The 22,810-nt window shown below is 38.5% G+C and overlaps 1 protein-coding gene across 2 annotated transcripts in view; it reads left to right on the plus strand.

Annotated features, from left to right (window-relative positions):
• Positions 1–21,986, plus strand: part of LOC114138142 (E3 ubiquitin-protein ligase NEURL1-like) — a 35,699-nt gene extending 13,713 nt beyond the window's left edge. For both annotated transcript variants that reach the window (XM_028007234.1, XM_028007233.1), the window contains 3 exons: positions 12,320–13,045; positions 17,651–17,830; positions 18,828–21,986. In XM_028007234.1, coding sequence (XP_027863035.1) covers positions 12,320–13,045; positions 17,651–17,830; positions 18,828–19,072 — 1,151 coding nt within the window. In that variant the 3' untranslated portion in view covers positions 19,073–21,986. The remainder of the gene's footprint in view (positions 1–12,319; positions 13,046–17,650; positions 17,831–18,827) is intronic.
• The last annotated feature ends 824 nt before the right edge of the window (positions 21,987–22,810 follow it).

The following is a 22,810-nucleotide window of genomic DNA, read 5'->3' on the forward strand; positions in this document are numbered from 1 at the left end:
ATATGCTCTTTTCATGGAGCATCATTGAAGTGTAAGCATGCAATATGTGCTATAGACATGTAATGGTACAGATAGATCACAAGGTAAGATGATGCAAGATATATCATTGAATAAATAGACACATGAGCTCAACTTCAAATATATTTATTGTTTTAATATGTTATTCAGGTTATTCGACCTTTAGATGGATGCAAAATGCTAATATACACTGTTTTCAAGAGTTTCAAGAACTCCTAATTAGTCATGTAAATATATAAAACATACTTCTTTACAAATGTTGACTGTGAATGCTTACCTCAGCAGTCTGTGCTTGCTGCAATATGTTTTGTGTTGAGATGGTATTTTAGGCCTGAATAGCTTTACGCCTTTTTGCACAACTTGCGCAAAACAATAGTTTTTCCAGCGTTCCATCAGATGTTTTTTTGAAACAAAAGTAAATCCCCAGTGCGCCAACAAAAGCTGCATTCCATCGTCCATCGTTGTTGTTTTCAGATGTTGCTTGTGCATCAGATTTACAGATGAAGTAAACGTTTACAAATCAGAAATGGAATTTTTTTTTAAAATCTACTATGATCGCAAAATTATCTAGTCCAGGTTCATATATTGTAGTTTTTAGGTTTTTCTAATTTTAAGGTGATCGTAACAAAAATAACATTAAAATGCAGTTTTTGTGCTTGCAGAAATAAAATGAAGGCATTATAAATCAAAAACTGCATGCTAAACTAGTGCAAAACTTTTGTTTGAGCAGTCTATTCAGTTCAAATTTTGAAACGGAGTCAATGAAAGTATTAAAGATCTTGAACTCAAGATAATCAAATGCAACCCTAGTTGCTGCTACGGCTGGTCTGAAGGAGCTGAGTGGGGGAGTCACAGGTCAGCGGTGCCTCTGTGAAGCCAAGCTTGCCTGGAGACTGCAGCACCAACAAAGAGATTTGTTGAAATTGATGACACTTTGAGGAAGCAATCGCTTAGTAACTACCACTACAGGAGACATGATGACAGTCCTCAATCTAACTGTGTCAGTGAATTGGAGAAATGGCAATTTAGAATAGGTTTTCTTACAGATCTCCTCAAAATGGTTTCATTGACTGACATCTTTCAGTCTCAGTAATATTTCTGATTTAAAGATGTTTTCAATTTGGCAGCAGTAACCTATTAGTTTGCTGTGTCATTTTCTGTTAGTATTTTTTATAATTGTGTAGTTTGTCTGGTTAAACTGTTTGACCTTTTTAATTATAACACACCATGCTGTGTTATTCATCAATGCCATCACCCATCAGGTCTGTTACACTTCCCAGTAAGTGTCCTTCTGCCAAACAGCTTTGCTGCAACCAGGTCTCATTCTGATCTTGAAACCTTTTCAGGTGCACTGCTCTTTTCCTCTATACTGTTGTTGAGGGAGAGCAGTGTAGTAGCTAGCCACCCATGCCAGGAGTCAAAGGTGACCCCAGGATAAGTGAGACTGCTGAAAGAAAGCTGAGATGGTGTTGCATAAGAGAGGAAGCTAAATTAATCTGCTGAAATCAAACTGAGCCTCGGGGTTGTCCACGGCAACAATGCTGCCCATGCAATTTCATGAAGATCTGTTACATCACCACGGTCGCTGTGCTCACACAACTATCAATACATACTAAAGTGCCCTTTTTGAGGTTGCTACTGTGAAGAATTCCCCGGCTGCGACACATTAGTCCTGAGAAGGACTTATAAAGGGTTTCCTCAAGTGTATGACAAGACTCTTGCTGCAGAGCTGTTATGCAGGCATTCATTGTCAACTGGGTTTTTACAGATGTCTCAGTTTACCATGTTTTTCAGGACTTTTTCTGCATCTAAATCATTCTAGCTTTTATCTGTTTTTGGTTGAAGTATTTCAGCTTACCACAAAATTATCTCCAGAAAGTTACTGAAAAACAACTTATTTCTGTTTCAAGTTTGCAGTATGCAGGCGAGGGAAAGCTTGAAGTTCGATTTATGTCCTTTAATCGGACACTGATCACTTTATCATCTACCCCTCACTATTTTTGGCTTTTTGAACTGTTAGATGTTCATGGCAGAGATTCAAAAAGTTATTGGAAACATTCCTCTTAGATTTAGGTTTGTATTTATATGATGGCATTCAGCTGTTGCTGCAGATTTATCTGCACACTCATAATGCAAATCAGTCATTCCTACACATTGCAAAAGTGCTTTGCTAGATTAATCTGGAGTACAATAAAGAGTTTGTCATTTTAAACAAACCAGAGTGAAATAATCAGAGTATTCACATCTGGTGCTTACATCCAATATGTTTTTTGTTGGATACACAAAAAACATTTTCAAGTAAAAGAACAGCATAAACAGATAGATATAATCAGTTGTAATACTAAAGAAATAAAGCTAAAATGTACAAATCAAAGCACAACATCACTAGCACCCAGAATCATTGATACAAGGCAGGTTAATCCATGCTTTTATGTTGTCTATGTCAAATTTAAACCCCACTGTTTGAATGTTAAAGCTAACATGCAGACTCACTGGATCAGGCAATGTTTGTTCAATCTGATACTGTCTGGTCAGAGTGAAACCTACAGACTCAGTTTCTTGTACTTAACTGGCAGGAGTGGCAACTGATGCCGTCTTCAGCTACTGTAACGCATCTGCTCCAAAATTTGACAAGTTGCGCATTCGGGGAACGTACCTCAATTACTGTACTCATCACTGTTGTAACGATTGTTGTTAATTGTTAGCTGCTGTTGCTTATGATTTTGAGCCAGTCTGCCAATTCCTCTCGAAACTCTGCAGTCAACAAGGATAGCTTTTTTTTTTCATTTGTAAACCTGAGATGGTTGTTGAAAATTAGAGTGGTAGTTTAAACTTGCCATGTAATTGCTGAATTGTATTAGGAAAAACCAGCATACATAATAAAGTGGCCGCTGAGTGTGTGTATGTGGGTTTGCACAGAGACCACGCAGCATGCTCTGTTTTTTAAAGGTATGATGGATTTCTTCTAGGTTCAGAAATTCAAAGACATTTTCTGATGGATGCAAGATGCTCTACTGGGGCTTTGTTTACCATGGGTAGATGAGTCATTTCATCACTGACAGAGCTGTAGTGATCCATAAGACGTCTGCTAGAGTCATCTGCAACTTGTCTCTGTAGTCATTAAAGAAAAATCCCAAATATCTGCCAGGGTGTCGTGAGGCCGTGTTCTTTCCAAGTGATTAAGCAATGGGCTTCAACATAAATCATCTACATTTGCTTTGCAGTGGACTTGTAGAGCATCAGCATTGCTAAAATGTCTTGCTTTATGCTATCCATGTTTGTTATCATTCTGAGGGACAAAGAGATAAAGGTAATACTTTCTATGTACATTTTCACTGAGTGGTTTTGAGGTTTTTTTTGTTTGTTTTTTTAAATCATTGAATTCATTTACCACTTTCAGATTTGTCTTGCTGATACATGTTTTTCCAAAAAACATATTCTTAATTAGATTATATGTGAAATTGTCATTGGACCTGCATGCTGGTGCCAGTCAACGTAGAATAATAGGTGTGCACATTAGCATTTTTATATTAGGTCAGGCTTTTTTTCTGGAAATTAAGGAAATAATTACGCAAGAAATAAAAAATGGCAAAGCATAGATACAATATTTAATAAAGTCTCTTGCTGTTTCTAGACATGATGTACAGCAGACTCAAATGGCAGAAATATTTTCACGTTGATTTTTCTTATTTATCTACTAATGCCAATCACTTAAAATGTTTCATTACAAGAATTAAAATGTAAAATGCAAGTGAAAAATATACAGATTTTTTCCATTTTATTTATGTTAAAACATACATTTTTGAGTAGAAATTTCTCTGCTCTCGAGGATCTCAATGAAGCACAGATTTTCCTCAGAGGTTGAATATTAAACAACCTTTTTAAGGCATCTGTCACATTTCTTCATGTCAGAGCAGCAGGAAAACCTGGCTACAAAGACACCTTGTATATGTCTTTTCTGGGCTGCACTCAGTTTCCGTGGTAACCAACATTTGAACTGATGTATATCTAGTCAGCAAAAATAAAACACTTCATTTTCTCAATTAGTTTGAGGTTCTGGACTGACTATCTGCACTGCAAGCAGTCTAAGTGTTCCTAAAAAACGTATTGAAATTAACAACAAGGCCAAGCAAAACTTGTGACAAGTCTACCATTTAAACACCAGTGCAATTCCTTGTTTTTGTTATTCAGATCTGATCCACTTATTTCAAAGAAACGCGCAACATGATGGGGCTAGTTGAGGTATGTTTCCAATGAATTTTGTTTTCATTCTTTTGTCTCTGAAATTTTCTTGCACACTTGTCATTGTGTGAATCTCATCTTACTCAACTGAAAACTGAAACTATTTTTGCTCATTCTGTTTATCTTTGTTGCGTACCTGTTTAGTATCCCGATGAAATGATGAGAAACTCAATGCTATGCACGTGTTTAGTGCTATTCGAACATGACTGCTTTTGTTTCCTGGCTTTGTGTTTATTTTTGTCCGTTCTCTTCGTGTGCTACACACTCGTGCCACTTGCTACAACACATATTGTTTCACTTGTCAACATAGATTAGGTGACCTCTCACTCGGTTTGATTTGTGGATTTCAAGGTTTTAAATATAGAAATGGATTTGTGATCAGGCCACATTCAGTTTATAGCACTTGGTTGTTCTGAAGGCAGCTTAAAATGAAATGTTGAAGGAGAAAAAGTTCAAATTGACCTCTGTTATACTCAAACTCTGATTACAATTAGTGTATTACACCACGTAGATGCAGTTTTTACCTATTTTGTAAAGGCTTCATAAAGCAAGTGAACAAAACTCTTTTGTTAATTTTGATGAATGAAGCCATGCGATAGACCAGAGGGGTTTGCTTACCCTGAACTATTGCAAATTGATGCTGCACTAGTACATCAGATTTCTGGTCTGGTGCTTGAAGCCAAATCCTCCAAAAACAATATGCTAAAAATTCGCCTTGGTAATCACAATATGCAAAATCATTTATCAAAACTGTGTTTGGAGCCAAAGGCAAACAGTGGGACGGTGAGACAGAGAGAGGGGGAGGGAGAGAGAGGCAAAAAGATATGCTAAATGTCTCCATACTATAAACATTTAGTAATTTCCTTTCACTGAAATCTTTTGGCACAAAGAAGCTAAAATCATACTGCAGCCTTCCAGCATTTTCCCTGTTTCGCTCCCTGTTCTACTTGAACCTTTCCTCGGAGTTTAAAGATAACACATATAAATCACATGAATGATCCTGTTTTAAGGGACTTGCTATTAAACCTGATTACAGTCAAGAATATGCTCTGCCCTGTCCGACATTTTCCTATTATGGAAATTTCTGCAGCTTGTAACATCGGTTTGGGTCAAGAGGACAATGGATTTCCATGTAACACGTAGGCTAAGAATTATAACGCTAGAGGTTACTATGCTTTTCTACAGAGATATATATTATTCTTAACCTCATAAGTCTTACCCAATATGTCGTATGCAATAACTGAAGCTCAAGACACTTTTTCCAGTTGTTAAGCAAGTGCTGCATACCATCTCTGGCTGGTCTAATTATCTTTCTTTCAGTTAGCAAACTTTGTTTCATAGTTAAATATAGTTAAAACATGTAACCTTTGGTCTTTAAAGCTTTATATTCTTTTGTTAGGTTTCAAAAAAAAAAAAAAAAAATGGGCTGCACAGTGGCGCAGTTGGTAGCACTGTTGCCTTGCAGCAAGAAGGTCCTGGGTTCGATTCCCGGCCAGGGTCTTTCTGCATGGAGTTTGCATGTTCTCCCTGTGCATGCGTGGGTTCTCTCCGGGTACTCCGGCTTCCTCCCACAGTCCAAAAACATGACTGTTAGGTTAATTGGTCTCTCTAAATTCTCCCTAGGTGTGTGTGTGTGTGTGTGAATGGTTGTTTGTCCTGTATGTCTTTGTGTTGCCCTGCGACAGACTGGCGACCTGTCCAGGGCGTACCCCGCCTCCCGCCTGGAACGTAGCTGGAGATAGGCACCAGCAACCCTCCCGACCCCATTAGGGACAAGGGTGAACAGACAATGGATGGATGGATGGTTTCAAAATAGTTTTGGCTTTAGTTTCATCGTGATGGAGTGAAACTAAAATCTTCTCTCACATATTTTTGTATGACTAAATGCAAGTTGGAACCACAAACTTCTATGTATTTCAATGGGTTCTTATGTGATAGAAAAGCACAAAGTATCACAGGATTTTCTTTGCATGTCTTTCATAAACCTTTGCACATAATGCACCTGAAATGTGTGGCACCCTCCTGAGTCGATACTTTGTGAAGCCACCTCTCGTTGTAAGCCGTGTGCAGGTTGGCAAAATCTATTCTTCTGTGAAAAATACCTCAGGTTCAGTCAGATTGCATGAAGAGCCTCTATGAACATGTTTTCTGGTATTTATCTTGATCTTTCTCCCCTTAATTTCTGACCAGCTTACCAGATTTTGCTAAACAAAAACGATTTCCATAGCAGGATGCTGCCACTAGCATGTTTTGCTCTGGGGATGATGTACAGTTTGATTTTTCTGCCAGAAATTGAATTTTGCATGTGGGCTAAAAAGTTATATTTTCTCCTCTGACCACAATGCATTCTTCCACATTATCGAAAAAACATTGCTGCAGTATATATGAAATATTCTCGTAATTTTTAGTCTTCAACTAATCACTTTTAAGACTTCAGCATATTGTCTGCATCATTGTTATTTGTTATTTAAAACTATTATTTTTATTCACAAAAATATGGATTTTATGTTTAAAAAAATACATAACTTTTTCTGTAATGTAATATGTATGTAAAGTTTATGCACACTAATCGTTGCATGTTGAGAGGCATAGAGAGGTTAGATACATTCAGGCAAGAGACAAATACTTTCTTAAGATATGCAGCACACCACAGGATCAAATAACACTGTAGTGTGGACATATATTTACACACTTAAAGAGATGGACTAACACAGCTGCTCTCTGGAAGAAGGCACATTCAAATTTCAGTAAAACATAATGTCCTTCTCTTTGCACAACACGACTGGTAAAAGGTCTGTTAACTTTAAACAAACTAACATTTTTAATCAGTTTTCTGAAGCATTTTCAACCTGATTTTAAACTGGATAAAATGTAATGTTGTTTAGGCCCGCTGCTGTTTTCATTGTTTCCAAATGATTTTTGTTTTTGCTTACAAAATGGAACAGCTGTTATGTATGTAATTGTCTCTGAGGTGTATAGTTATGATTCCAGTTGTGAGAAATTCAAATAGAAACTCACATATAGGAACTGCAGAGTAAAGTAACCGATTGGGAGACTAACAATAAATGCATTTTGAATGTGGAAAAAAAACAAAATCTATAAGAACAGGGTCTAAATATTGGTGTAGGGAACATCCAGAGTTAAATATGGCTATTAAAGATACAACAATAGATCAAGTAAAGAAAGTTTAGTTATTAGATCACTGTTCATTGACGTGGTCGAGGTCCTGAGTAAATATGGTGCAGAAATTACAAATCGTTCAAAATAAAGTAGTAAAGTGCTTTCATAATAATTCCTTTTGTTTTGATCTATGGTCTCTATTTTGAATTTGTATGTGTTTATTGTTGTAGTTAATGTTTTTTTTATTTATTTGTTATGTAATCCATATACTTTACATAGTTTTGGTTATTTCTGCTGAATGTGGACTCCAGGAAGAGTAAATGCAAGGAATTGCAAACAATAGGAATCCAAATAAAAGAAAGAAAGAATCTCTTAGACGGTTTACCAAAAAAATAAAAAGAAAAGAGACACCCGATATGAGCAAGATATTGGAAGACCTCAGACCAAATGTCTAAAATCTTGCACACATGATAAGTCCTTGGATTTATGAGACTTCTGTCTCCAGTGATCTCAGGCCTTGGAATTCAGCTGATTTGCGGAACAAAAATAAAAGTGGCCGGGCAGGCTATTGCGGCTCTGCTGAAATTTTATCGACCCTTGTGGAATCGAACGGATTTGCAGGAAATCAAAATAGAAATGGTAATGGAGCCTGTCAGGTTTGGATCCTGGGAGTTGCAGCGGTCAGAGGGAACCCTTCGGAGAGAGGGCTAATCACTTTCAGATGAACGGACAGCTCTCCAAGTGAAAGAGGAGAATGTATGTTAGAGAGCAAATATGTCCATCTGTGAAGTTTTCAAAGATATAACTTCGACCAGAACGTTGAGATAAATCAGAATAATTGGAGAAATGTGTTTTAAATTGAGATCAGATTTAGACACTTCATCAACTCAGCATAGAACTGCTGAAAACAACCATGGCTGTGTGAAAGTGCATGTTGAGGCACTCAAAAAATATTTCCTTGAAAATCTAACTAAGCATGGGCTGACATGGAAATATTACAGTTTTGCAGTATTAAGACAAAGATTTAAAAACAGCAATATATAATTACATGTTATACCCAATGTTTGGTGCATACGAGCAACACTAATTTATTACTTTTGAAATAATTATCGAGAAGAAATTATTACCTTAATGTTTATAGTGTAATCCAAAAGTAACAAGATTAAATTTGCTGGTAAACAGTGGGCTGCTGAACAGACATGACACTAACTGGCTTGATTTTGAAATGTAGTTACAAAACGGTTTCATGTGAAGAAAATTATTGGGCGGTGCTGCTGTACCGATTTTTCACCATAACTGTCTGTGTTTTTCACACCCAGAACTATTGTCAGCAAGTTTCTCTGTGCTGTAAGAAAGTATATTCACCGATATGTGAGGGGGATCACTGCTTTACTTTGTGCTTCATATGTTGAGTGAATCCAAATATTTCTGCATTTTTCAGGCAAAGAAACTTTAAACCTTTGGAATGATATTTACAATCTTTGCATACCTCTAACAGTTCAAGGTTAAATTGGAATAGCACTTTCTGCAAATAAATTTCCAAAAACAGTTTCTCATTTTTCCACTTGTTGATGATTAATTAAAAAACTGTAGGTGCCAAATACCAACTTGACTTGATCTATCATGAACAACACATTACTCCGTCTATACAATCACAATTGCTCTGGTCATCTCATGAAGTGTAACAGTCTTACCTAGTCATTTAGGTCCCCTAAATAAACAGTTGTGTATATGTTTTTATTCTGGATTTCAAATATTTTATTCCTCTTTTTTATATTTTTCTACAAGCACAAGTCCCTTCTGTTATTTGGGACAATCTCTCCCATGTCGGATGACTTCACTGTTTCAAGTCAGGCCAATCTCTGGACATCCCCCTTGTTCTTTTCTATACTTAGGACCAATACCCAAACTCACATGCAACATGCTCATGCAGACAGTCATCCCATCTGACCTTGTATAGAGATTTTAGTGCTATTAAAACTCCCAAATGCCTCCTAATCCTAATCAGAAATCTCTTCATGCAGTGCTACTATCTGTTATTGTACATACTTGTGTCTCTGCGATGCTTCGAGATGGATGGAATTGGACCGAATGTTTTGGCAGCTTTTTCTTAAAAATGTGCTTTTAAACCGCAGCAGTTGGTCTTGGCACATGCTCACTTTAAAACAGGTTTCCAGATTTTATTTGTCTTCCCACTTTGACTTTCCTGGAACAGTTTTTTCCGGATTAGTTGAAGAGTTCCTGTGTCTTGAAGCCTGGGACTTGTTTGTTAGGGGTGGGGAACCGTAGCAGGTGGATGAATGTTTGTCTCTGTTCTTGTTTCTGCAGTTTATATGAAGACATTTCCCCACAGTGTTTACAAAGGGTCTGGTTACACTTTTTTTTTTTTTTTTTCAACAAAGGTAATATTAAGAGCCAAAGCCAAAGGGCAATCATTGGCCCTGCAGTGTCAGTCTGGTATGTGTTCCTCTATTTAAATATTTTTTCTCTCTCTTGAGAATGAGTAGCTGGGGCTGTTTAAAGACCACTTAATGTTAGCAGGGCAATTTCAACTGTGCACTTAATCACATAAGTATTGTTTAAAAGAAAAAAAAGTGATTCTGGGTTGTTACTCGAATGCTTCAAGGACATGAACTTTAAAAAGGAATATAATTACCATCATGTTTAGTAGGGGGGAAAATGGTTATTGCCAATTCCTAAATGTGCATGCCGAGAATCTGCTATAAATTTTCCGTGGGAACTTTGCTTAATTTTCTGACACAATTAACAGAGAAAAAAAAAACATGTCCGCACCTGCATGACCGGGCGTGTGTGTGTGTGTGTGTGTGTGTGTGTGTGTGTGTGTTGGCGTGTACATGTAGGTCTCTGGCTTTCCATTGAGAAAGTAAATGGCAAAAAAAAGTGCTGCTTGTTAAATACAACTGGGAAATTGTTTCTGGGTTGGGCTGCTTGCATAAGAGTCACAGATTTCAACCAGTGATTGTATGTGGATGAGATGTATGTAAAATATCCGTCTTCCCCACACAAACACACCCCGATATACTAAACACATTATTGGTTTATTGTTATTTGGTTTGTATTTTATTTAACCTTTGATTAATCAGGAATTCACCACCTCTTTTTTTAAAGGAGACACATGTCAGTTGAACAATTATTGACTTTAATTCATTTCCAAATGTTGGGAAAAATAAAATCGCCCCCTATCCTAATTTTGCTGTCCGTGTCTCTACACAGCGGATTGATACGTCAACGTAAATACGCCACTGCTCTGAGAAAACACCGAAACCGTGAAGCGTAGGAAACCATCAGTGCCAGAATAGAAATGATCTCTTGCCTTCCATCGACGGCCAGCTTTGCCTTGAAGATGATAAGACTGCTAATAATAAGAGCCTCATAGCTGCTTGTGCTCACTCTTAACAGAGGAAGTAATTAAGTTCCAGCAGTTTATCAGTGGGTTGGCCGGAGATTTGCTGTCTGTGGGGTGATAAAGAGGAGCTGTGGTGAGGTGTGCCCTTTCTCTCAAGTGTCCACCCAACGCTATTTTTCATCTTATCTCCTCCTGACTTTCACTTGTTCTTCTTTCACTCCGCATAGGGGAAGCCCGAAGCGGGTCGAGGCTGAGCGCCATCGTGTCAATCACCTTTAACCGCACCCCTTCCCCCGCTCTCCTCAGATGTCCAATAAGACTAATTTTAGCTTGCCGTAAAATTGGCACAGAGTTTCTAAGCGTGTCACTATGTGGATCTGTTTGGACTGGCCGTGTGTGTAGAAAGCACGTTCCCTCTCTGTTTTCTTTTGGCACAGATGTTCCCATGTGGTTTCTATTTTACAGTGATCCAGATTAGCATAGGAATGAGTATTTGCATGCAGCATAGATGCAGTTTTTAGAATGCCTTTCCTTTTCAACCATCAGAAAATCTTTGACTGTAGCATTTAGACGTGTAACAAAAAAAGTCTTAAAATTTTGAAGAAATGCATGAAGCACTGCTGCTCGGTCAGCTTATTGACACTTCAGGACTGTAGTACGACACATGATTCAGTGGATCAGCTGGTTGTGAGTGGTAAAGTTTAAAAAGAAAGCATGGAAGATCACAGCAACTTACAAGTTTTAATGCTACTGCACATCTGACGCAAAATGTAAGGTCTAATCCAATCTGTGTTGTTTCTAGAGCAGACTGATGGCGTTTCAGTGGCTTTTTTTTTTTTAATAAACCATACTACATTTTTCTTGTACTTCACAATCATGGACTACTTTTGTTCCTTTCTTTCACAAAATAGAATGCATTGACATTTCACCCAAAATGATAACACGTGTTGAGGGGTGTGAATATATTTGCAAGGTTCTCGTATGAAGGCTTGAGAATATATTTTAGCGACAGGACCCCGAGGTGCAGACGGGAGAGGTGGGCTGAAAAACAGAATCTTTTATTCTTTGAATGTTACATAAACCTGTTACGTCTTTTTTTCTTTATTATTCTTAGAATGCAGCGATTGGCCTGCAGCTACAGTTGGAGCCCCACTTAAAGTCCTGATGTGTCTCTAAGCATGTAAACGCTGATGCATTTGTTTGTCTGGGTGGGTTTTAATCATCTCTACTAAATATGAATATGTTATAAAACACAGAGGTTCGATAGCAACATGTTCCTTGCGAAAGCGGGGATGATGAATGAACCTTGTACAGAGAATGTACCACTAAACTCTTTGAGAATCTGCATAAAACTGACTGGCAGCATGCATTAAATTACATCGCTGATTTTCTTTTTCTTTTGTAAAAACTAATTATTTTTCTTGCAGCCAAAATGCAGATTAAATTATGATCTTGTTGAAGTAAAATTTCAAAGCACATAAAAACACTGTGATATGATCAAATGAAGCTTTTTACACCACCAAGAAGGGGATTACATAACGCTGTGTTTATGTGTGTTTTGTATTTGAACAGACAGCGAGATGGTCCCTTTGGACTGCCTGCGTCCTCGTTCCTATGCTGCCACCCGTCGGTCTTCAGCTCGGCGGAACAGTCATGACCCTCGCCTCACCATTAGTCTGTGTGACCTGAGCCTGCAGCAGCAGGAGATGCAGCTCGAGGAAGAGGATGATGAGGGGGATGAAGAGGAACAACTCCAGCCTTTAAGCTCCAACTCCTGCCATGTTCCTCAGAACTCTCAGAACTCGCAGCAGTGCTTGCTGCTGCCTGGCCACTTGGACACCGATCTGCAGTTTCACACTATTCATGGCCTCCATGTAACTGCGCTCGATAAGCACACAGTCGCTCGGCCAGATCACCGCGGCGACGAGAGGACCCTGGTGTTCACCAGCCGCCCAATGCACTGTTCGGAGATTGTGTTTGTGAAAGTGAAAGCAGGAGTCAGCCGGGTGGGGTCTCTTTCTTACGGCGTGACGTCCTGCGACCCGGCCACCCTCAGGCCCAGTGATCTCCCATCGAACCCCGAGTCCCTGGTTGACCGCAAGGAATTCTGGGCCGTGTGCAGGGTGGCTGTGCAACTCCACAGTGGGGACATTTTGAGCTTTGTGGTGAATGCAGAGGGGGAGCTTATGATGAGCCATAATGGGAGCAGTGCAGGAATGGCGCTTTGTGTCGATAACTCCAGGCCTCTCTGGATGTTCTACGGTCTGCATGGATCCATCACTCAACTCAGAATTTTAGGTACACTAATCTTCCCTTGTTTCGATCCTTGCCATTTAGCTAGTTGTGTTAGGTTTATCATGTTGCTATATTCAGTGTTCCTTCCATTTTTTTTAATCACAATAAGTTACATTGTATTAAATTACAGAACTACAAGGACAGAATTACCAGGCTTCAAAAAAATATAATTGCAGAAAAGAAAACAACCACTGAAAAACAACAATTATTTAAAGTGAAAATGTATCTACTACTGTTACCTAATAATAATGACAATAATGGTGATGTTAATAATAGTGATTATGGTAGAAGCAATGGTGTGCCATCATGTTCTAAGACCATAGTTCATAACATAAGTCCAGTTAAATAAGAAAAATGGAACACAATCTTTCAGAAGTAATCTGGAAAAAGTGTTAAACCAAACCTTGGTTATATATTCCTGATTCATATGTGACACCACTGGTGCTCCTACATTCTGAGAGGAGAAGTTTAAAATATGATTTAAGAACAAATCATGCTTGCAGTCCGGGGTGAAAAGGGTGTAATTGGATTTCAGTCAAAAAGATTTGACTTGAACGGTAAGTTGTAGTTTTATCAACAGGCTGGCTTTTAATTCCCCTGCTGTCTTCCAAATATCTACAACGGAGGTCTTTTGCAGCTTTCCATTAAGAAGTTAATACAGCATGGAATTGTTAAATTACGTTTTGGAGGACTAATTCCCACTCTTTCAAACCATAAAAAATGTTCTCGTCCTTTGCCGTCTGGGCTGCTCTCTGACTTTTTATCAATTGAAATATCAGTCGGTAATTTGAATGCAGCTCTAGTGATTTGACTATGGCGGTTAGCTTTGAACCTTCGGTTAAACAGAAGGTTCAAAGCGTGTTTTGTTTCAGCAGATCTCACAAATTCATTGAGGCTTCGCCTGAAGGCACATGGAAATTCATGTACTGAGTTACTGTTCCTGCATTTCATACTGAAAAGTGTAAAGTGGAGATGTTTTCTTTCTCTCCAGAGATTGTCCAACAAAGTTATTTATCCAAATTATTGTCCTCCACAACTATCAGTACCTCTGGTTGAGATGCTCGAAAGCCTCTGAATGAAAATAGCATACTGTCACAATAAAGATGAGGGAAAAAAATAGTTTAAATACTTTTTTTTTCAGATTTTCAGTATGGTAAAGGAACAGTTAACAGTTTTGTAAAACTAAAGTATATCATTTAAATTTTACACTAAATTTTGTAGTGAGCGTTTTGAGGAATTTTTAACCCCTTAGAAGATGGAAGAAGGAATTAGATGTTTTTTTTCTATATTATTTTTTTTTCACACACATTTGGACAATCAAGATGAAATCCCACATTCTCCAGACTTTTCAAGAGTGTTTTATAAACCTACAGAGTACTACGAGAACAAATTTAGTTTTTTTTTCACTCTGTTTGCCATCACTGCAGGTTAAAAAATGTACATTATTTAAAAGCCACATTGCCCTATTCCACTGTCGCTGGCTTGCGCAGTAATGTATGCATCTGAGCAGAGTAGGTGTCTCGTTCACAGAAAATCAATAATTGAAGGTGACCTTTACTGAAAGTTAAAATAAACTAAAATTGATCAGTTCTCCTAATTTTCTTCTTCAAACCTCTCCTGGATGCTCTGCTCTCCTCTCCACTCCCCCATGTAGTCAGCCAGACTGAGAACTCGGGAGGTTATTTCTGTCTTGCGTGGGCTCCCAGCAGCCAGCATTATGTATCAGGAGGGAGCCTGTGATAGCTTCTTATGATGCCCTCCTGATGCATTATTAAAATGTAATTGCTTGGAGATTTGCTGTGCTGGGTTTTCCACCCACAGCCAGTTCCAGTAACATTAGTTTTCCTTCTGTACTTCCTCATTTTCCTATTTGCATTTTATTTTGCCCCTCCAATCATGTCCCCATTTTGGTTTTTTGGGATCCGTTACTCAGTGCGTTACCCGCTCCAGCTGTGTGCGTGTGTGTGGGGGGTGATGCATTTGTGACGGGATGTCTAAACTCACCCACAGCCTCTGCAGTTGCATGCTATAAGTTGCCATGGAGACATCTAGCCACTGAAGCAAGTGACAGTTTGTCATGGCTGGGTGCTGTCAGGCCTCTGAGGTGGAACAGATGAGAGTCTGCCACTGTCACATGATCACTTTGTCTGTTTTATCTGAGAAAGTAAGATTTAACCATTTCACGTTCGACATTTAACATCCTGATGTTGTCGTGTATCGCCATCATTATGGGTTTGCATGACTGCCTCCTTTATCTCCTCATCTGCTATCTTGAAGCTGCTATGATATATACGTCACAATGCCATTGTTAGCAGCTCTGATAGGTAACACTACTCTTGTTGACACAGTGTTTTGCTCTACTCTGAAAAGCAACATCCTGACAACCATGGGAATGCTTCCTAGACACATGCCACTAAAGTTAACATTAAGAAGACCAATCACCCCCCACAGGGCAACACTGGCGCCATAAACTAGCACACTTGTCTCTGAAGGATAAAATGTGTTCCACTCAGAGCCCAATGTCTTCACTTGGCTTTTTATCATTGAATGGTGCCAGCATTTATTGATGGTGCAAAGCAGCAATCCTTCCTGCTTCACAACCTGCATAGCCAGGACCCACAACAAGTGGGGTAGCTTGTCTCTGGTCCACTCTGGATCTCCTTGTGCCTCTAGATTTGCAATGAACGCTTCTCATAAGCCGCAGGAGATTTCTCCAAGTGATTTCATGTAGTAAGGAAATCTGATATGCAAGTGCAAAAAGCAAAAGTAGAGTTCTGTTTCAACAAGTAATGAAAGGGGTCTGTGGACATCAGTTATCAAGTCTTTCTCAGATTCTGTATTGGTCCAGGTTCTAATAGATATTCCTCCAGTTCTCCCCAGTATTTAGCACCATATTTAACAGCTTCCCTGTTCCTGTAAAAAAAAAAAAAAGCATCCTACAAACGTTGCCATGATGCAGCCACCACCTTACTTCATTCTTGGGATGGGGGGTGTTCAGCTCAATCTGCATTGTTTGTTTCTGTCTTTCAACCTTCAACAAACTTCTGGGGCATCCACGCAACATCTGCTATTACATAGTTATTTTACCATCATGGTGACTTTTAAATACAATAGCCTGTGCTGGATTTTATCTATAGGTATCAGAGTAAAAGGGGTTGAATAAAAACGCACATCAGGCTATAACAATTTTTAGTTGAAAAAATTTGTATACTTTTTGAAACTACAAAAACCTCCCATTGTCTCCATCTATTTTCAGTTGATTCCCAAATGTCTGCCTGTGTCTGAATCCTTTAGCAAATCTTTACACATCTTGGGAACATCTGTCCCCCAGAAAGCTGGCAAAGGCTGCAAGAGGGTAAATGCTCAGCTTGCATCTTGCAGAGAAATGCTATTCGATGTGTAGACAAGAAGTTTGCCTTGACTGGTACTCATAATGTGATATATTGCTACATGTAATAAACAAGAACTTGAAGACACTAAACACAAAAGGCTCAAACAGAAATAAACAGACAACGAATACCGCAACACCAGTTATAAATTTATCCAAGAGAAGATGAAAGGCGCCCTTGATGAAAGGGTGCATAAATAGATATGAAGGTTATCCATTCTGCCTTATTAGCGTTCACCAGGACATTTACCCTTGGTGAAAAGCCCCAAAAGGTCAGTTTAAGGTGGTAATGCAAGGGTGCTGTAAACGTGTGTACCCCTCTCCCCTTTGTAATACAGTGTAATCAATATGTGATCCCGGCAGACGGTGCCTCACCAAAGTGGTACAATCATCAATCTCAACAGTGACCTTAAAGACAAATAAATTACTGAAAGACTTATGTTTCTGTTGTCTTTCTGTCCTGACCTTTTTAGCAGCAAACTCACTGTTGCATAAAAACCTACTATAATTTGTTTATGTAAGCTCAAACTGAGAGAGCAGGGTTAAAAATGGATGGTAGAAAAGGCATTTGGGTTTAGAGCAATAAATCAGAGCATGCAGAAAACATTATTTGTATACCATATAAAATTCTGAAGCTTGACATATTTTTTTTCTGTGGTTTCTCACCGTTATCACCTCTAGAACATTTAGAACAAACAAAATGTTTGCAAGGGATGTAAAGCATCAATGTCATGTGCATGACGCCAAGTGAACGATCAGTCAGACTGTGACAATGGGGGAACTGGGTCAATATTTTCGTGTCCTAGGAGAGATGATCGGCCTGTATGAGAACCAATGGCAGCTCCAGTGGTTACGGGGCACAGATGGGGATGGATCATATGGATCAGACAACAGATAGTCTGTGGAAGTTGTTTTGTACCTCATCCAGAGAGATCATGGGTTCGTGAAGGAGGAAGGAAGGGAGGGGGCCGTGCAAGCTCGTGACTCACTCGTTTACACCCACACACATACACTGTGGACTCACTAGTCATCTGCTTGGTGATAGAGCAGAGTTAATGTGTGTGAAAGAAATAGAGGAATAATATGAGGCAGTTAGATGACCAGAACAGTTACATTTGCCTGAATGTTTGCTAATCCACCGTAATCAGCTCTTGTAAAACTCTTGCTTTGACTTTTTTTATGAAAGCGGATGTTAACTGTCTGTCCTCTCTCTATCCAAGGCTCATCTTTGCCTCTAGATCATCAAGGTTCATCAGTGCCCAGCTCGCCGTCATGTACACCCAACACCCCGACAACACTCTGCAGTAGAAACTCTGGGTCCAACCTCAACACCACACTGAACATCAGTCTGAATTCAAGCCTTAACTCCAACTACAGCACACTGTTTTCCACTTCCACAGGTTGGTTCAAGGTTTCATGGAAAGTTCTCTTCAGGTTTTCACACTACAGATCTTTGGAATAATGCCAAAAAATATGTTGGGGACAGAGCAAACATGTAGAAAGAAGTGAAAATCTGTGGTAAGACGTTGAAAAGATGTTCTCTGTCCAGTATGACCAAACTTTAGTTATTTTGCCAAAATATTGAGCAGAATTTCCATCTTTTACATGTGCAAAGCATTTAGAGATTCTCATTTGTAGTATTACAAAGACAACCATCAGTTTTTCTCTTCTTCACTACTTTGTGCCAGCATAAGTTACATATAGTTTGTTGTATGAAAATGGTCAACAGGTGTGAATACTTGCAATGAACTATAGTCCAATATAAATTACTATAAAACTGAAATGCCTGTTTTAGAAACTTTAGAAACTTTGTGATATGAAGCTGCCATCTGTGGTGTCCATGTTGTCTCAGGAGGAAGTAAAGGTGGCAGAAAACGTGACACATAAATACTGACTGACATTTAGAGGAGACCCAGTGGTTCTGCAATCAGCTGGCCCAAGGTTTTTTTAGTTACATCAAAGAAGGGCAAATTCCTTACATATTACTGAATGTGCATTTAGTGCAGCAGAGAGTTGGACCCTCTAATTTTAATCTGGAGAGTTTATTTGCCAGATGAAGACTTCAGACAGTTTTTGTGTTCTTTGAGCCATTCCGAGGTTGTTTACATGGGGACAAGCTACTGAGACAGCATGTCTACAGCAGAGTTGTTGTGAAGCTGTGGGTGTCATTGATCAGCAAAACTGTTTCAGCAGGTGGCATGTTAGTTAAGTGTGAAAAACAGCAAGGTTTTCCCAAAAGCACATTGCATTATAGCAAGATGAGGAGAATAATCCCTCTACCTCTTAATGGTCACTCTTATGTCAAATCCATGCTTCCTACAGAGTTCGCATTGCGAGTTTAGATCTTTTCTAGCATTTCAGCTCTTTTTCTTATGTCTCTTCTCTCCTCCTTCTCAGATATAAACCCAAGCTCTCCGTTTTCCAGCCATCCACAGTCCCCTACATTCCCATCTTCTTCCAGCTCTTGGAGTGACGAATGCACTATCTGCTACGAGAACATGGTGGACACCGTCCTGTACGCCTGCGGCCACATGTGTCTCTGCTATGCCTGTGGCCTGAAGCTCAAGAAGATGGCCAACGCGTGCTGCCCAATCTGTCGACGGACAATCAAAGACATCATCAAGACCTACCGGAGCACATAGACTTGCTTCCGGCAATGCTCAAGACATCGCAAAAGCCATGTAAGACTTTCTAAAGACAGCACAAATGACGATCTGGCTCAGGTACTTTACAACAGGACTTGAAGCTTGATAAAACATTTTGTTCAAATAATAGGAGACGTCATCAAAAGCCATTAGAGGTGCAGTGTGATCAATAAAAGCTAAACGTGGTACGGTAAAAAGAATATGGCAGTATGCCTCAACTCATTTATGCTGAAGAGAAACTGCTATGTCCCATGTCATGCAGAATAAACCCTTCATGATCTCTCCATTCAAGTTAAATGGAGATTGTCCAGAGCCAGGGATAATAACAAACAGAATCAATCTCCAGCTTCACCAGCTGCTACTCTGCTGCTTGTCAGGAAGCTTTGAGTCAGACAGTCGTTTAAGAGGAAGAATCGATGATTTTCCTAAACTGAGGGAAAATCAAGGGAAGATAGTTTTATTTTGAGATTTCTTGAAGGCAGTGAAAAAAAAATTAAATAAGTAAGGAGGGTGAGAAAATCTTCTTTTAGCAATAATCAGACAATAAAACCTAAGCACTAAGAGTACAGGAAAAACTTAAAGGAACTTAAATCCGTAATAAGTGGAGTGTCTTGCATATTAACCCACCACCTGAGGTTATCAGGTAGAGACTGTGGAATTGGTGCAAAAGTGAGAACAATGTCACTGGAGAAGGTCACACGATGAGGATCGAGAATGTGAATCAGTGAAGATGGAGGCTGAGGAGGCTGTAAGTTTGAGACTGAGATGAGGAGGTGGTTGAGCAGTGTGTGCCTGTATGGTGAAGATGAAGTGTTATGTCACTCAGAAGTTGAGATACATTTGCTGGGTGTTGGCTGTGATGCCCTCCTTTTTGTTGCTTTTCGGTAACTTTGCTGGATTATGTAATTGCACAAAAAGTCATCCAAATAAAGAGTGGTAGGTACTAGGAAAGTTTGTTTTTTTTCTTTAAAGTGTTGAATCAAGCTCTTCTTCACTGTTAGAATCACTAACAATCCTATAACCCTTCTCTACTTGTCCCATGTCATGGCATTTTGTATGACGTGGAACATGATAATCTTCTTTAGGAGATTAAAATAGTAACATTTGATTGAGTAATGTTGTATATCTGTGCATTGCATCTTCTAGCTGGTCCTCGTGTGCAAACAGTGACAAAGATGTAACAACTGTGAGAATTTCATTTGCATATCATTTTCCGTGCTGCTCTCCGGTTATAAAAGATAACATAACATTTTCACGTGTCTACTCATGTATTATATGCTGATCATCTTTGAATAGGTAACAATGTTTTTTGTTGTTTTTTTTCCTGAAAAATTGCATCATTCATTTATTATAGTAGATATTAAATTGTGTTTTATAACATGTCATCTCATCACTGCAGGATTACCATTACCAATTACAAGTACAGTATGTTGTATAACGTTTGTTCATATTTTCTGAGTGTATATTAGGCAGTTCACTGTGAAAACCGAAAGTAATGTTTAGATTACTTTTCATCATAGAATCCTTATTTTGTGGTTCTAGTTTTCAAGACACGAGCTGGTTCACACTCAAGTATAGAAACACAACTTTGCTATATTTTATTTGAAACTGAATATGTTCTTGGTGGTGGTATGCATAGTATTTCTTTTATCCTCCACAAAGAGCTCCTACATGTTTTAGTGTCAAAATGTCATATTTTTCCAGGCTTGAGTTTCCAATGTTGTCATTTTCTCCCATTTTTTAAGCTACAAATATCATTTTTACAGCAAACATCTCTAAAATGGTCTTTAAATATGGAACACGGAGACAGCGACGATTACACATTATGTTGTTCTGTGCTGGAATGTTGTTTGGAATGTTTATTAGCTTTTCATACCTGGTTATTTTTTCCTTCCTGACTAAGAAATAAAATAAGAAGTATTTGTACTTGAAAGAGAAACTTGTGAGGATTGAAACTTTGCTTGTACATTCAAAATCTCTTTTTATGTTATTATAAAGAATCTTTGTGTGCTTTTATATGTGTGGCTAAATTAGGAAATGTATCTATAATCTTAATAGTTTTGGTGTAGGAATATAGAAATATGCTACAACATGTCTATAGTATGAATAGTTCTAGAAAGAGTTTACTGATATTTTTCCAGTTCCAAATAGTTCAGGTTTAAAAAAAAAAAGAACCTCTACAACCTCACCCTATTCAGCACATGCTTAAACAAGCCAAATGTGCAATTTTCAAGCACATTTCATAAATATGAGTATATACCACATATAATCTAAAAATCATTGCACACTAGCTAACCTATCCTGTTTCCGAATTGTGGCCTTTAGCACAAAGCCAAAAAGCCAGCACGGAAAATCAACTATTTTGTCTTTGTACCAAAAACATATATTACTAATCATGTACGACTTTACAAATTAAGTAACAGATAAATGAATGTTAAACTTCCAATCATCTGACCAAGACAAAAATTGGTTAGCTTTCCAGGAAGTAGAAATATCTAAATTTGACCCAGCAACTCACTGTTATGTACAGCAACAGGAAGTTGCTGTAAGTAAATATAGATTTTAAACAACTGTAATGCAATAAAATAGTAACTTAACTTAAGCCAGGCCAGCTGCATCTTCCCCATCGGTTTTTTTCTTCTCATGGATAATGAGCCATATTTATACCACTTTAAGGGATAGACATTTGTAGGTTTTTTAACTGACAATTAAAAATTTGAATTATCAACAACTTGTGACCAAATAGTTTCAGTCCAAGTCAAAATAAAATGCCAGCAAATGTTACAAAGTGTATATGAGAAACAAAATGAATTTGGTTTGTAATTTTTTCTTTCTAAAAGATGTTAAAATAATCTAATTGCATCTGAATATGAATTATGTTTTGTTTGTTAAATAAAGTCTGTAACACTGACCTTTCTGCTGTTTTTTCTCTTTAAGTTATTACTCATACATGAAAGAAGCACAAGTTTATAGCTCTTGCAAGTGTGTAGGAAGGTCATTCTTTACTTAGGTCGAGCCATTTGGCTTAAATTGCTATGAAAGGGGAAACTTGTGATTTTACTGTTTCAGCTCTTCTGCACAGCATGAATATTAAGTCAATTTGGCACAAATGGGGTATAAGATTGGATAAATGTCACTATATTTTCTCTAAATATGCATTACAAATATTTGATGGTAACACTTAGCAGAAATTTGAAGTTGGAAAGGAGATAGAAACCAAAAAGGTGCTCTGTACTGTACAATCCTTCTCACAAGTGTTCTTGACTAACATTGCGGCATATACTATGCAAATAACACAGGCAAGGGCTTTTAGTAAACGACCATAACTCACAAGGAAAGTGTTTACATTTGTGGTATGTAGACCTGGCCACAGCTAACATCATCAGTTATGATGTTAGCTGGCCTGTCTGTGGGGTTCTGCTGCAGCACTGTCTAATGGCCCAATCCATAGCCTATGATGTCCAGACATGAAACAGGGCAGTGGTGGCTGCCACTCGTGGTTGAGTAGTCTCAGAGGGAAACGTGCAGGTAGAGTCTGTGACTGTGAAAGTGACATGAATGCATCGTTTTTCGCCAGTGTCTGTGTACACATAGAATTTCCACTAAGACCTCTCAGTGAACCTGGCCGCCAGCCTTCTAAAGGCTCAAAGGGTTTGCCAGACTTGCTCAAGCTGAGTTGTACTATCTCTGCCAGACAGCTGCTTGGCCAAACACAAACACCATCTATTAAGGTAT

Source organism: Xiphophorus couchianus, chromosome 22, assembly GCF_001444195.1.
Source record: "Xiphophorus couchianus chromosome 22, X_couchianus-1.0, whole genome shotgun sequence".
NCBI lineage: Eukaryota > Metazoa > Chordata > Actinopteri > Cyprinodontiformes > Poeciliidae > Xiphophorus > Xiphophorus couchianus.